This window comes from Mya arenaria, chromosome 14 (assembly GCF_026914265.1).
Source record: "Mya arenaria isolate MELC-2E11 chromosome 14, ASM2691426v1".
Lineage (NCBI taxonomy): Eukaryota > Metazoa > Mollusca > Bivalvia > Myida > Myidae > Mya > Mya arenaria.
In genome coordinates, this window is record NC_069135.1 from 53,252,316 (window position 1) to 53,268,184 (window position 15,869).

Here is a 15,869-nt window from a genome sequence, read left to right on the forward strand (position 1 = left end):
CTGAATGCATTAAATGTGTTTTGTATCAGTTTTGTATATCACAGCTTCTATCGATTCTATGAATTATTGCACAAAACAAAAAATCTGGTAAAATAGAAAATATAGCATTTCATATGCTCTAAATAGCTTCCTGCTAATAGTCCTAAAGTCTTTGTAACTTACTGATTTAGGAGCTTTGGTTCGAATCCCTACTATACTGATATTTTTGTGAAGCAGTAGTTACAATAGTAGGAATAGTTATACATGTGTCATTTGAGTAATCAAAACCTGCATAGTATAGTTGAATAAGTAGCACCTGCAAAACGTGCGCTGACCCACGTTTGACTCCAGCTATGTGTATTGGAGCATGAATTTGTTTTGTGCGTGTACCAGAATCATGAAATAAATACATCATTGACTTTAACTTAACAATTCAAAGAAACATCTTCTCCTAAACTTCTTAATCAATTTTGTGAAATCTTTACGGTAATGATGCTCCAGTCATTGTTTAATTATCATTTACCATATTTGTATACATACTTGCAGTTACAATTCCACCTTAAAACGGTTTCTTAGTATTGTAGAAACCCTTTGGCTCGATATCCCAGGGACCGGCCAAACTACTTTGAGCCTCGCAAATATCGAGCCAAGCGGGAATGTTTACTAAGAGTAAAACAAAAGCGGTCCTTAACATCCAGTTCGTGCCAACAAGAAAATCGAGCCAAGCGATATCGAGCCAACAGGTTTCGACTATATACTGTTGTAGAATATTTTTACTTAATTATGTTAATGATAGTTCAGCGTTGTCATGACGTCATATTTGGCTTTCGCTGAACGTTAAAAAATCGGCTTGATTCGCAAAGGAAATTTGCTTTTTTATATTTTTCTATGATACCAGGTCCCAATATCAGGAAAATACTGAAGTCAAATCTCAAATTCATTCTCAATTCATTTAACCATATACATGTACTTAATTCCATTCGTATGATCTTTGATTCTTGTAGTTTCATTATTTAACATTTTGAAAATCAGCGTGACTAAGCCAAATGCCGCGTATAATGGGATTTTTATTTTTTACTTGTTTTGACTTCTGCAAATCAGAAATTACTTATGGTGATGATTACAAGATGGTTTTATTAGTAACATATTGTGATAGGCTGTGATTGACAGTACTTTTACGTTTTAGCTGCGATTGACAGTACATGCATATGTTAAGCTGCTTTCTGAACTTGACTTCACTCAAATTTTCAATAAGAATCTGCTCTTGATAGGTTTAAGCCTATACATTCATAAAAATGTATAATTTCAACATGACATCATATCTTAAACTGTTACACGTGTGCAAAACAATTTTTAAAAAACTTAGTCTAAATTAAGTTGAATTAACTATCTTGGCTTGAAAGAACATACACCAAGCAGCTATTGGCAGAATTTTGTAAATCCAAGCCTGAGGTCATTACATGTTTAATGCTTGTCGGCACAGGGGATATTTTCTGTCATATTTAAATAAATATTAACAATACAGCTTCAACATGAATATTATCATCATTTTGTGGACATATAAAAATAAATGGATGTTTTTCTGTGATGTTTAAGCCTTAAAACGTGAACAAGCCTTTAACTACTCTAACATTAAGATGTTCTTGCAATAATGTGTTTGTCTAATGATAAGTGTTTATTTTTACTATTTATCAAATAAAATAACCATAAATAATTTATTTGTTCATATATTTTATACAGTGTGCACGGATCATGAATGCATTGTTCCATACAAAACATATGACCTTGCAATTTCTCAATTTTGAAATGCCTGTATTTATAGTTGAACAATGTATAGTTAATAAATAATTGAATACAACTTGGAAAAGTTGAATTTATCTGTTGGTACACATGGACACTTTTAGGTATGATGTATATGAACAAACTATTTTACATGTACCTCAGTATTTCAAGACCATTTCGAATGAATAATTAAGGAGAAACAGATCCTAATCAAAATGATATTGTATCTTTCATGTGTTTCCGGTACACACACTTGCCCGAGGGTCGGATTATTTCTAAAAAACATGATTGATATTTTTTTTTCTTGCATATCTAAAATTATTGACGTAGAAAACGCACTTTTGAACAGTTCACCGAAAAGGGCGTGCGACGTTGTTTACTGACGTTGTAAAGCGCAGTAATTTTAAATCACTGGTGACGTCAAATAGTTCCTCTAAAATGAGAGAAGTCTAGTGGAATAGCCTTACACCTTCAAACTAAAGCAAGTATGTGCCTTGCCTGAAGTTCCATCTCGCCTATCTCGAGCTCCTAGTTTCCGATTTTCTCCCTTGGACTAGTCTACCAGCTGGGAACCAATATCTACGGAATGCCGTTAAGGCCATCGCATATGAATGTGTTAATCTGAAACTCGACACTTGATGTACGATGATGAAAACGAGAAATCACGAAACTACCATAACGAAAACGCGGCAATACGATTGTAATAATACGACAGTACGATGGTGATAATGCGATCTACTATCGTTTTTTCACCATCGTATTGTCGCATTTCAAAATCGTAATATCGTTATTTCGCGCTTTTGTTATCGTAGTATCGTACTGTAGTGTTTTCATCATCGTACTGTCGTGTGTTCATCATCGTAATATTGCGTTATCAAAATCGTACTGTCGCGTTTCTATCATCGAACCGTCGTGTTTTCATCAACGTATTGTCGTGTTTCATCATCGTGCTATCACCTTCCGGTGCACATGCGTATAGAAAAATATGCCCTCAATGTGACAAAAGGTCGGTTTCAGGGGTCCGTGTATTAAGTCCTTGAATCATGTCTTCATTTAAAGACTTTATCACGTATTTATATTAATCTGAAATACTGTTTATTTAAAAGATTTAAGAACGATTTACATAAAACAGATTGAATTATGAATTGCTTTTATATTACAAAACCCACCAGTCAAAACAGTATTTCCGAACAGTTTTCAAAATGCAATACCTATCATCGTCATCGTCGTCGTCGTCACCGTCGCCGTCACCATCACCATCATCATCGTCATCGTCGTCGTCGTCACCGTCACCGTCGCCATCATCATCATCATCATCATCATCATCGTCATCGTCGTCGTCGTCGTCGTCGTCGTCGTCGTCACCATCACCATCACCATCATCATCATCATCATCATCATCATCGTCATCGTCGTCGTCGTCACCGTCACCGTCGCCATCATCATCATCATCATCATCATCATCATTATAATCATCATCATCGTCAATGTCATAGTCGTCGTCGTTATGATCATCATGATCATGACCATGATCATGACCATCATCATCATCATCATCATCATCATCATCATCGTTGTCATCGTTTACTCTTTGTTATTTCTATTATTTCTCTTGTACAAAGTATTGAATCGTTGTTTATGAATCATATCAATACACGTAACTCAAATCAACAAGTCACATCATTCCAATATTATTTCAATATCATAATATTTTTTAATTATGAAATAAAGTGTGGCAATTCATAAGGAGTATTAAAGAATACAACAACAAAAGCTGGAACCCTTCAGTAAATGTTGATATTTGCTCAAATATCGTCTTTGAAGACCACAATTTCGTAACGCAATTTCGGCTGTGGTGTTGCGTGATTTGTTGATTGACATTATCACTTGATGTCATCAATGTATCCCTAAGAGGTCAACATATCCTCATCATTTGTTAAAGTCCCGGTGGCAGTGAGGACTAAGCAACTGTATTTATTAATTCTTGGCTTAACCGTCATGGATTCGAACCCCACTAAAGCCAAACTACTTTTATATGCTATAACTGTATTTTAGACTTCAATTTCGATATCATAGAGTAACATAATGCTAAATTTAGTGTTTTCAGATCCATAACCAGGAAAATTAATTGTTGGTCCAAAAACATGAGCGAGTCACTTTAAAGTGGCAATCAGTAAAAAAATGTCCTAGTCAGAGCGTTTGTAGAGTAAACAGAAATATACAGAAATATACCTGAAGCACATGAAATGAGTCTTATCTTGCATGTAAATTGCTTAATTGACGATAAAATATACAGTCGAACTCCGTTGGCTCGAACTCGTCTGGCTCGAATTCCTCGTTGGCTCGACCTAGATATTACGGACCGATTCTTTATACTGAAGGTAAACAATCCCGCTTATCCCGAATTTTCTTAGGCTCGAGGTATTTTCGCCGGTCCCTTGGAGTTCGAGCCAACGGGTTCGACTGTACTGTATAGGAAATGTATTTATTGGTGCCTGACGTTAATGTTAAATGTCGATGTCTGTCGGCCACCATACAAAATTGGTATATTTTAAGTATTTGCTGGCTGATTTCTAATACGTTCAAAAAAATAAACAACCAACAACAAATCATACATTAAGTTATGTACAGTTTGTATATTTGCTTTTTATCAATTAAAATGGATGTTAACGCCATATTTTGCAATCTTTGAAGGGCCTAATAAATCATTTGAATTATTTTCGGTAAAAACAACAACAACAAAAATTGGACACAACCCTTTCAAGTGATATCAATATAATATGACGTCACCAGGCAACTGTAATTCACATCTGTTTGGGTCGAATATCTTATTAAAGTTGTCTTATAAACCAGAAGAGAAAAACTGAATAGTCGAAAACCGTTGGCTCGAAATCCCAGGGGTCGGACGAAATTCTTAGATCATCGCAAATATCGAGCCAAGCGCGCATCCTTACAAAGAGTAAAACAAAATCGGTTCTCAGCGTCCAGTTCGAGCAAACGAGGAAATCGAGCCAAGCGATATCGAGCCAACGGGTTTCGACTGTATGATTTATAGATATTTCCTACGAATGGTATGAACCTTAAATACATACCAAGAAGAGCAAGTTTTGCCGTTTTAACATGATGTCGATTATAGGACAAATACCATTTTTTTAGCGGATCCAAGGGGAGTGGACCCTCCGCCCCACCCGCATAAAATCGTCAAAGTTAACTTTATATTTAAATATAGGAGGTAAAGAGTAAAGAAATACGTCAGAAATGCTCCATTTCGGACTAGAACTTGTGAACATTTTCTAGGGGGCTGGCCTCCCAACCCCTTCAGCACTTTAAACCAAATTAATTTTGGTTCTAAGGAAGGGGCGCAAGTCAAACGGTTACGCCCCTTCAACACTTTTAACCAAATTATTGTTGGTTCTAAGGGAGAGGCGCAAGTCAAACGGTTACGAAACATCCAATCCTGGATTCACCCCAGCTTTCCACTTAAAGAAATGTCTGACGCTTTTCATTACTCAAAATATTTGCAGACTCTAATGAGTTTTATAATATTTAATTTTGTATCAAAGAATGGAAATTGTTACAATGCTTGACAATTTTTCACCTGCGTTGCGGAGGTTAATGGAGACCGCATAGAAACTGTATAATTGTTATATGTTGTAATTTTATTTTACAAAAACATATTTGTCGAGCAATATAATAATCCTATATTTTGATATGGTATATACGACCTTGCATACTTTGAATGTTTCTTTCAATAATAAAATATGTTTAAACCATATGACGAGCGTGATTTAATGCCTTTTACACTGGTGTAGATTTGAACTAAACCATATGAGTATTACACTCAAATGAAAATGACTTACCCGGTATGTACTTTCGCGCCAAACACTAAGACTGTTATTGTTATTCTTTGCTTTACTAAATCATGAATTGCTTAGTAATGCAAACTTAGATAACATATTCGTTAATGTTGTTGTGAATGTCTCGACATTAACCAGCACGCATGTGCAGAACGCTGAATAACTGACCAAATAAAATAAATGACTCAATGAATATAAATTCGCCGTTGTTTTTTAGACAGATACTTTCTAGGTTATTGAAATGGGCTCCGTACGGCGATCCCGTTCAAGGACACATGAGCGTAAACTCTAAGGTATAGTATAAAACGGGTTTAACTTTTGTATACAGACTTTGTATACAAGTATTTCTTTTTACTTGCTTAAGTATTATTTTATTTTTTAAATAAATCACTATTACTGGTCCCTGATCATAATCATGAGGACCAATAATTGTGACTCGACATTCTTTAGGTTGAAAACAACATTCATTTGCAAAGAAATACCCCATCGGTCAGGGGTGTGGTCTTTCACAACAGATAAAATGTTACGGGATGGGTGCCCCGATATGGGATATACTGGGTAAAGGAAACCATATCCGGTGAAAGGTCGTAACCGAATATGGTTTTCTGCGCCCCATATATCCCAAATAGTTTAAACACATCTATTTTTCAACGATTGAGAAACAAGTTATTACAACATTGTATTAATCACTCTCGTTGGCCCGATTTTACGCAAGAGTCTGGTCTTGTGTTGTCGGGGAAACCGGAGAACCCGGAGGAAACCCACTTGTCCGGCTTGGTGACCACGAACCAAACTCACATGCACCGGAGCCGGGAATCGAACCTTGGACGCCTAAGTGAGAAGCGAGTGCGTTAACCACTGCGCTAACCGGACAACCTGATGACCACGAACCAAACTCACATGCGCCTGTCATATATTCCATATCGGGCCACCTTCTAGCCCCGTAACGTATATATCACGTCGACAACCCGTTTACATGTTTCATTTATTCATCGGAATCAGAAAATAAACGCCATTAAATATTGGGTCATCGCGTGACCATTCTTCGACCAATGGCGTTACGTTATTTATGTTCGCGGCGTGATATGATCTAATAATGTGCACTTCCATGAGGAAGTGATAGATTTTATTAAGTAAAAATTAGTTAAATTATTAACAAAAATACCTTGATCCGACTAGTCATTTGTAGGGTTTGTATGTAAGAGGTAGTCTCCATAGTAATCCATTTGATTTTACAACCATGTGCTACTTTTGCGTGTGTATGTAAGCTTATTTATACTCGCACTCGCGCAAGGCACACTCAATATACGTAGCGATATCAAAAACAATTATCGAAGACTGATTGAGTGTATATCTGAACAATTTAGGAAGTAACTCAAAAAGTGTCTGTTGAATCCAATATTAATTAATTTCTAGATATTCATACAGATGTTTTTAAATGGGGCGAAGGAGGGGGGGGGGGGGATGTGTACATTTTTTATTTTTTTTTCTTTGATGACATTTTCATCGTTGACTATGTGTTCAAGTAAATGGGGCATACAATTCAACATGCTTCCAGGGGCGTAGCTAGCCCTCTATTCATGTGGATTTATAATTGTGCTATGGGATTCCGGGGCATGTCCCCTCGGAAAAAAGAAAACAATTGTGCAATCTGGTGCACTCTGGGCGTTCTGAGGTGCTTTATTTAGTACTTGAAAGTGGACAGTTATAGGATTATGGAATCAAGTACGCATACTGCAATATTGGCTGGGGTTTTTTTCTTATATTTTGTCAGAATCATGTGGATTCAGCCGCGTACTCGCGTATAGGCAGCTACGCGCCTGGCTACAGTTACGCCCATAATTGGTGAACGTGTGCTTCATTCCATCTTTGTTATTTATTGTATGTTTTTTCTTTCTATTTTTCAAATGCGCATGCGCGGAGCCGAAGCACGGATACATGACGCATTTTTACTTCAGCAGACAACCCGTGCACGTAAACGATTCGCTCGTTCTCGAACTCACAAACCGGTTCCGGTACGGATTAGCCTGATCAACACGACCTTGCGTGTGACGTCAATTTTGTGACGTCACAAGACGGAAAGCTTATGGTGCACTTTCAGAAAATGATGATTATTTATCCTTTATACTTTTGTTTGACCATGATCTATAATATCCTAATGCTAACTGTAAAATTATGTATGTATTATACGCTTTCCGGTGGTTTTAAGAGATTAATCAGTGAAATAAAAATGTTTAATTCACTGTTTGAAACAGTCGAAATATCAAATGGATATCTTTCACTGTTTTGAAATTTTTGCCCGCTGTCAGTTCCAAATCAAACGTCAGCGCGCACAGGGCTTGGGCATCGACGCCATTTCCGAAATGAAGTTACGTGTGCATACACATTGACGTATTTTTTTCTAAAAAAGAGTAATTAAATGACTTCTAACTCCATTGTTAGGCATTTAATAACATGAAAATTGTTTGTTTCAAGTAAGATAGCAATATACCCTGTGATCACCAAACGTAAATATTTCACTCGAGGCTGCGTCATGCGTGAATAATATATAGTTTCTGAGCTCAATCGGTGAAATATATAACCATCTTACACTGAAACAAACAGTAATCCTCTATTTCATTGATGAAACCCCCTCAACCATTTTCTCATGCATTTATGATCAACTTAAAATTGTTTATACACAATTTAATGTTTGCTCTAAATGTTCGCAAATTAAGTCAGTTTACTTTGAAATTAAACCTTTTTTTTAAATTTCAATTTTCAAATAAAAGTTTGTTTTTTACTGCGGAAAGTAGTTGAATAAATGGGAATGAACGGTCCCGTACATATTGAATATACGGGCGTGGCTGGACCCGTGCACTAAACGTGTACGGACCCCGTACACGAATACGTATACGGAGCACCACGTGTACGGACTTCTGTACATCCACACCCCAAACTTGTAAATATATGGAGTTATTAATTTCTTCAATAATTTAACACTTATGCAGAAAAACGTATTTTAACCGTTATTGTTTTGGCCAAAAATAACATATAAATATACATATGGATGTACGGAAGCCGTATCCTGGCATGCTCGGGATAGAAGAACGGACTCTATACATACAACGTGCACACGATGGATATACGGACCCCATACACGTAGCATGTACGCTATGGAAATACGGACCCCGTGCATACAACGTGTACGCTATGGAAATACGGACCCCGTGCATCAACGTGTTAGCTATGGGGAGACGGACCCCGTGCATGCTACGTGTAAGCTATGGGGAGACGGACCCCATGCATGCAACGTGTAAGCTATGGGGAGACGGACCCCGTGCATGCAACGTATAAGCTATGGGGAGACGGACCCCGTGCATGCGACGTGTAAGCTATGGAAATACGGACCCCGTGTATGCTACGTGTAAGCTATGGAAATACGGACCCCGTGCATGCAACGTGTAAGCTATGGAAATACGGACCCCGTGCATGCAACGTGTACGCTATGGAAATACGGACCCCGTGCATGCAACGTGTACGCTATGGAAATACGGACCCCGTGCATGCGACGTGTAAGCTATGGAAATACGGACCCCGTGCATGCAACGTGTACGCTATGGAAATACGGACCCCGTGCATGCAACGTGTACGCTATGGAAATACGGACACCGTGCATGCAACGTGTACGCTATGGAAATACGGACCCCGTGCATGCAACGTGTACGCTATGGAAATACGGACCCCGTGCATGTAACGTGTAAGCTATGGAAATACGGTATATGTAATTGTTTTTACTTTGAAGAAACTCTGCATAATTAATGCACCTATGTTCATCTAGGTGTGCAGTGAAAATAGTTAACACATAACTGGCTCTCTTGTAGTTGTAGTAAAAGTATTGAAGCTTTTTAAAGGCACATGGCAAAACGAGCCGTATTATATATCTTATTTCAACATTAAATAAAGAATAAATATATATATACGAGTATACATACACATACACATAGCAACATGTTAAATATACGGGAATAACATTATACAATAAAAAATCATTAAGTTGAATAACATGTGCACGATAAATATTATAACTATGTAGCTAAAAGCAAATAAAATACGTCAAATATAAAGGTATACATACGTTAAGCAAATATGATTCTTGTATTATATGCATATACATTTTCCATCCGAACTTATATTTACGAGAAAGGATCAAGTAAAAATCAGTTATAATAATTCTATTTTGCCACTTGTAATTGGATCTATTCTTTATCGTACATTAAGGACCAGGAGCGTGTCTTTCTCTCTACCGACAACCAGAGAGGAAGAACGGCTGCTGAAGAAGAAAGCTTGAGGTCTGTACACTCCGTCTTGTTCCCTTGCCAATGTGGCCAACTTCGTCTTCCCGTCCTTGTCAACCTGCAGCACTGTGTCGGACTCAAAGCAGCAGACGAACACGTGTCCAGCCGTTGTCGCGTGTACTCCGATAGGTTTCCTCAAGTCCGAGTCAGCGAATATGGCCAGCTTGTTACCGAGGTTGTCCAGGGTGATAAGTTGATCGTTTGAGTAGTTTGTGATGTAGATAGTCTTCCCGTCGTTACTGATGGCAATTTTGCTCACCGTGTAATCACCGGACTTGTCCTCGTACAGCTTTTTCACAAGCTGTCCCGTCATCGTATAGACGTACAGCGCGGTGTATGAGGAAATGTAAAGGTTGTTTCCGTGATAAGCTGCGCCGTAACAGTTATTGGTGAAACTTAATTTTCGCGTGGTCACAAGTTTCCCTTTTGTAATGTTAATGAAATGGAGTTCACGTCTAACACCAAACTTGTTAACACAAACGACAACCTCATTCCCGCCAATGTGGCACACGTCCAATGGATACTTGGGGACATCACAGTGGTCGACAACCCTGTACTCCTGGTCCAGGAGTTTCACTGTCATGTTGTGGTAATCTGAAATAACAACCTCGCCACCAGGCAGCTCACATATCCCTTAAATAGCACATGTATGTTTGTCTGAACTCATACTCACGTTGTACTCCTTGTACCCCCCTGTAGCGAATACATAATCTCGGGGGAATAGTGATATCAGTGGTTGTTTACAATAAACATTCGATTCATTTAACTCGCCAAATGTCTTCATCGAGGACAAATTATCTTCTATTCCATTATGTTTACGAAAAGTTATATCGTATTTGACAACAGTTGACATGTTTTGCAGAATTTCGGTTGCTTTTTTGATTTTTTCTTTACATTTTCTGAACCCAATATATAGGGGTGGTTCGCCTGATGAGTCCTTGCTCTGTATGTAATCCATTAAGCTTTTTAATTCCTCATGCATCTGTGTGCAGGATTCCATATCTTTCTTAATGGACAGTTCCTGATCAGCCACCAGACCGTCTAATTCTTGAACGGTCGTTTTCTCCATCTTGTCAAGAATGTCGTTGATTTTTCTACGGATTGCTTTGATTTCATCAACAAAGGCTGTTCTAGCCTTCCGCAGTGAGGAACTATTTTTCTTTCTGTCGTTTTCCATATCTTCTATCTGCTTCCTAATAAAAAGTACCCGTTTAGGTAGTTGACGAAACTCGGGATCTTTGCGGATGCCCTTTGCAACGTCTGGAATGTGCTGTATTGATGAACAGTGTCTGCAATGAAAGAAGGAAACACATGTTTGTTTTATGAAGACGGTTGTTTATAACATTCTTCTAAAATCACATCAATTTAAATACTTATATTTCGTTGTCGTCTTCGTCGTCGTCGTCTTCCAGAACCTGTTGATATTTTGCTTTAAAACATCGATGTTCCATTTTTTTACTAAATAACATATTTAGATAATATCAAGCTGATCATAGATTGAAATGATGTCCATTAGTGTCTAACAATCTTAATGCATTACTTTCTGTAATAATCAGACAGACGGACACACAGACAGACACATATACACAGACAGACACACACACTGACAGACAGACACAAATACATAGACAGACATCAACATCGACAAACGGACAGACATACACACAGACAGACACATACACACAGACACACACACAGACATACACACAGACAGACACACACACAGACACATACACACAGACAGACATACACACAGACAGACACGCACACAGACAGACACGCACACACACACACATACACACAGACAGACATACACACAGACAGACACGCACACAGACACATACACACAGACAGACACGCACACAGAGACAGACATACAGACACACATACACAAAGACACAGAAACAGACAAAAAGACAGACCGAGAGACAAACACAAAGACACACATACACACAGACACTTATACACACAGAGACAGACATACATACAGACACACATACACAAAGACACAGAAACAGACAGAAAGACAGACCGAGAGACAAACACAGAGACACACATACAAACACACAGGCAAACAGAAAGACACGCACACAGACACACACACAGACATACACACAGACAGACACGCACACAGACATAAACACAGGCAAACAGACAAACAGAAAGAAAGACAGACAGACGGCCATACAGACAGACAGACGGACGGACGGTCAGACAGACAGACATAATTATTAATTGTCGTTAACATATTAATAACAGATTCTTGATAAATCTTGATATGCATCAGAAAATAATTGATGTAGTCACAATGAAATATGGCACATTAAAAGGAAAAAATACAGACAAATCAAGACAAATAAAAGCATAGCATAATTATGTTTAAAAACCTCCAAATGATTTATAACTAAATTGAAACGTAAATGGTACATGTATAGGAATTAATAGCATAAATTACTTTATAGTTTAAATCTTAGTATTTATAATAATATTTCTCAGAAGAAAGGCTTGGTTAAAAATAACTTAGATTACTTGTTATGACGATGTTTTGCGAATTCATTCATTTAACGTCATACAGTATAAATTAAGTATACTATAAGTCGCATAGAGTTTATATTACGTATGCCATAAGTCGCATAGAGTTTATATTAAATATACCATAAGTCGCATTGAGTTTAAATTCAGTATATCATAAGTCGCATAGAGTTTATATTCAGTATACCATAAGTCGCATAGAGTTTAAATTCAGTATACCATAAGTCGCATAGAGTTTAAATTCAGTATACCATAAGTCGCATATAGTTTATATTCAGTACCACAATCGCCAAACAACAGTGGCAGTATGTGTAGTAAGGCTCATAACTCTTAGAATGTGTCGAGTTATGTCCCTTGACTATCTGTGAAATTAGAAGAGCGCTAGAACCATTCAGAACTCCTCGGCCATTTTCCATCGAAACCAACCTCGGATTTTTGTCGGTACATCAGTAGAGGTAGATAAAAAAAAACTAATTAATAGTAAAAATGAATCGTTGTGTTTAGCGTGTATTTTGAATCACTGTTCTTTAATTGATTGTCAGTGAAGCGTATTATTGCAAAGACAATTAAGATTTCCAACAGTAAAGTCATTAAGTTTAAATGCTGAATTGAAAATACTACGCAATCTACTTGCATATTACTTTAGTTCGGTCATTGTAAACCATCCATATACTTCCGAGATTGTTTTTTATGGAAAATGGCCGAGGAGTTCCGAATGTGTTGGAACAAAATTATTACGCATTATTATGTTATTTACAGCGTCATTTTATGTACGTGCACGACATATTCTTCTAGTCAAACCGCACAGCTAGTAATTTTGCCCAAATCATCGTGAGTTAAAAGAGAGTACTTAAGTGTTTCTTAATATTTCTCCATTTGAATACAGGTCTTATAATATAGGATCTGACACGAATAACGAGTATATATATCACGGTATACAAGGGCGGCTCCAGGACGTTAGATGGGGCGCTACTTAGGGGCGTTACCTTTTTAGTTGCTCATCTCCCTCAAAAGCGAAATCTATTTGTTTGGAAGTGCTGGCAGGGGGGAGAGAGTTTGGGGTATCCCCCACCCACCCCAAAAATAAAATAAAAATAAAAACAATAAAAGAAAGACAATTTTAGTTCAAATTGTGGACGTTGGGGGTATTTAAGTATTTCAAATATATTGCAATAAAAAAAAACTTGGACGATTTCAGAGGGGGTGGGTTTGCCCCCCCCCCTCTCCCCGATCCGCGACAGTGTTGACCAATAAAAATACAGTACAATTTTGTTATGATTGTATAAACCGGAGACAATGTTAAGCATGATTAAACTATTTCAATCAGTTTAAATACTGTGATTGTGTAATTGTAACTTAAATAGTCCTTGAAACATACCTATGATCCACGGCAACGCACACATGGCAACACAGCTGGTCATGGTCACCACATACCAGCTTGAGCGCCTCCCCGGGGTGCCTCTCGCATCTCTCAAGGACGTCCACCATCCCTGGTGGTGCTGCCCATTTCTTCACGTCCTTCCGGTCGAGCACTGTGTGCCTCTTGTATAGCTTATTGTGAGTTGAGACACAGTTTACGCAGTAATATTTCGTGCACTGATTACAGAAATGTTGAGCTTCCGTGTTCAGTCCATCTTCTTCGCAAAGGGAACAGGCAAAATCATGGATGAAATCACAGCCCCTCTGAATGGAGGATTTAAAATTTGATGCCATAATCCTGCCACATTTATGGTTAAATATTATTGATGTCTTCTCCCTTGCCTTAACTTCCAACCAGGAAATAAAATAAACAGCTTCTCTTTCGCCTACGTTATAGGTCACGTGATTGGTTTTTATTGATTGACCTCTTAAACGCAGACTTGTATTGAATATGTTAAAGTTTCGGTATGATTGAAATATATTTGATGAAATACATAAACACTTTATAAATGGCGTATCATTTAAACAGTTACATCATAGAACTGAACAGCGTCAACGATGTGTGTCGGTTTAACCTCTATTTTGTTCTCAATTTTTAGCGAGAATTAATATGCAATTTAAGAAAAGTACAATAACCTAGCAGTAGCCTTTGCCCCCCCCCCCCTCGCACGCCCAAATGGTAGGAACAAAATGATAAGGGTAAATAAATCGTTTTCCGGTATTAAGCTTAAGACTATGAGACTTTTTATAACCTCCACCAGCCCAAGCTCCCCAGTATTTAGATAAAGCATTAAAGGCCTTTTTCTGGCCCCCTACTTGTAGCTAACCCCCACCAACCTCCTTACACGGCAAGTCTCCCATACAGTATAGTATGAACACATGCAACCTCGACCCCAATCTCCCATACAATATAGTTCCACTCCCCTCATCTCCACTACAACTCCTCCTCTCCTCTCCTCTCCTCTCCTCTCCTCTCCTCTCCTCTCTTCTCCTCTCCTCTCTTCTCCTCTCCTCTCCACACCTCTCCGCTACTCTCTTCTCCTCTACTCCCCTCCCCTCCCCGCCTCTCCTCTCCTCTCCTCTCCTCTCCTCTCCTCTCCTCTCCTCTCCTCTCCTCTCCTCTCCTCTCCTCTCCTCTCCTCTCCTCTCCTCTCCTCTCCTCTCCTCTCTTCTCCTCTCCTCTCCTCTCCTCTCCTCTCCTCTCCTCTCCTCTCCTCTCCTCTCCTCTCCTCTCCTCTCCTCTCCTCTCCTCTCCTCTCCTCTCCACACCTCTCCTCTCCTCTCTTCTCCTCTACTCCCCTCCCCTCCCCGCCTCTCCTCTCCGCTCCTCTCTTCTCCTCTACTCCCCTCCCTTCCCCGCCTCTCCTCTCCTCTCCTCTCCTCTCCTCCATCTCCTCTCCTCTCCTCTCCTCTCCTCTCCTCTCCTCTCCTCTCCTCTCCTCTCCTCTCCTCTCCTCTCCTCTCCTCTCCTCTCCTCTCCTCTCCTCTCCTCTCCTCCCTCTCCTCTCCTCTCCTCTCCTCTCCTCTCCTCTCCTCTCCTCTCCCCTCACCTCCCCTCCCCTCCCCTCCTCTCCTCTCCTCTTCCCACCTCTTCCATCCTCTACACTCCCCTCCTATCTTCTCCCCTCCTCTCCTCTCACCTCCTCTCCTCTCTCCTCCTCTCCCCTCCTCTCCTCTCCCCTCCTCTCCCAGCCTCTCCCCTACTCTCCGGATCCCCTCCTTTCAGTAACAAAGCATTGTCGGCAAATGGCAATTATAATTTATAATCTATATATTGTATGGGTAGTTTGGAATGCTCATGAACAAACATAGTTTTCTTAACTGTCGCTTTTTTAATTTTGCGTGCTCAATGTTACTTTTGAATATTGCAATAACTTATATGTCTAATTTTAATAGAAATAGTGGGATCATTGATAAATAACTGAATTTTGAAATATAAAGGACACATATACTTTGTTCGGAG

General features: G+C 38.9%; 1 protein-coding gene across 2 annotated transcripts; it reads right to left on the bottom strand.

The window, feature by feature from the left end:
• Positions 1-9,830: 9,830 nt before the first annotated feature.
• Positions 9,831-14,231, bottom strand: LOC128218218 (tripartite motif-containing protein 66-like). Of its 2 annotated transcripts, none has more exons than XM_052925828.1 (2): positions 13,866-14,231; positions 9,831-11,244 (listed from the first exon to the last, which is right to left on the bottom strand). In XM_052925828.1, the coding sequence occupies exon 2, from the start codon at positions 10,536-10,538 to the stop codon at positions 9,864-9,866; it is 675 nt and encodes a 224-aa protein (XP_052781788.1). In that variant the 5' UTR covers positions 10,539-11,244; positions 13,866-14,231; the 3' UTR covers positions 9,831-9,863. The 2 variants fall into 2 exon arrangements, with proteins under 2 accessions (XP_052781788.1, XP_052781787.1); XM_052925827.1 differs by having other exon boundaries at positions 10,567-11,244.
• Between the last annotated feature and the right edge of the window lie 1,638 nt (positions 14,232-15,869).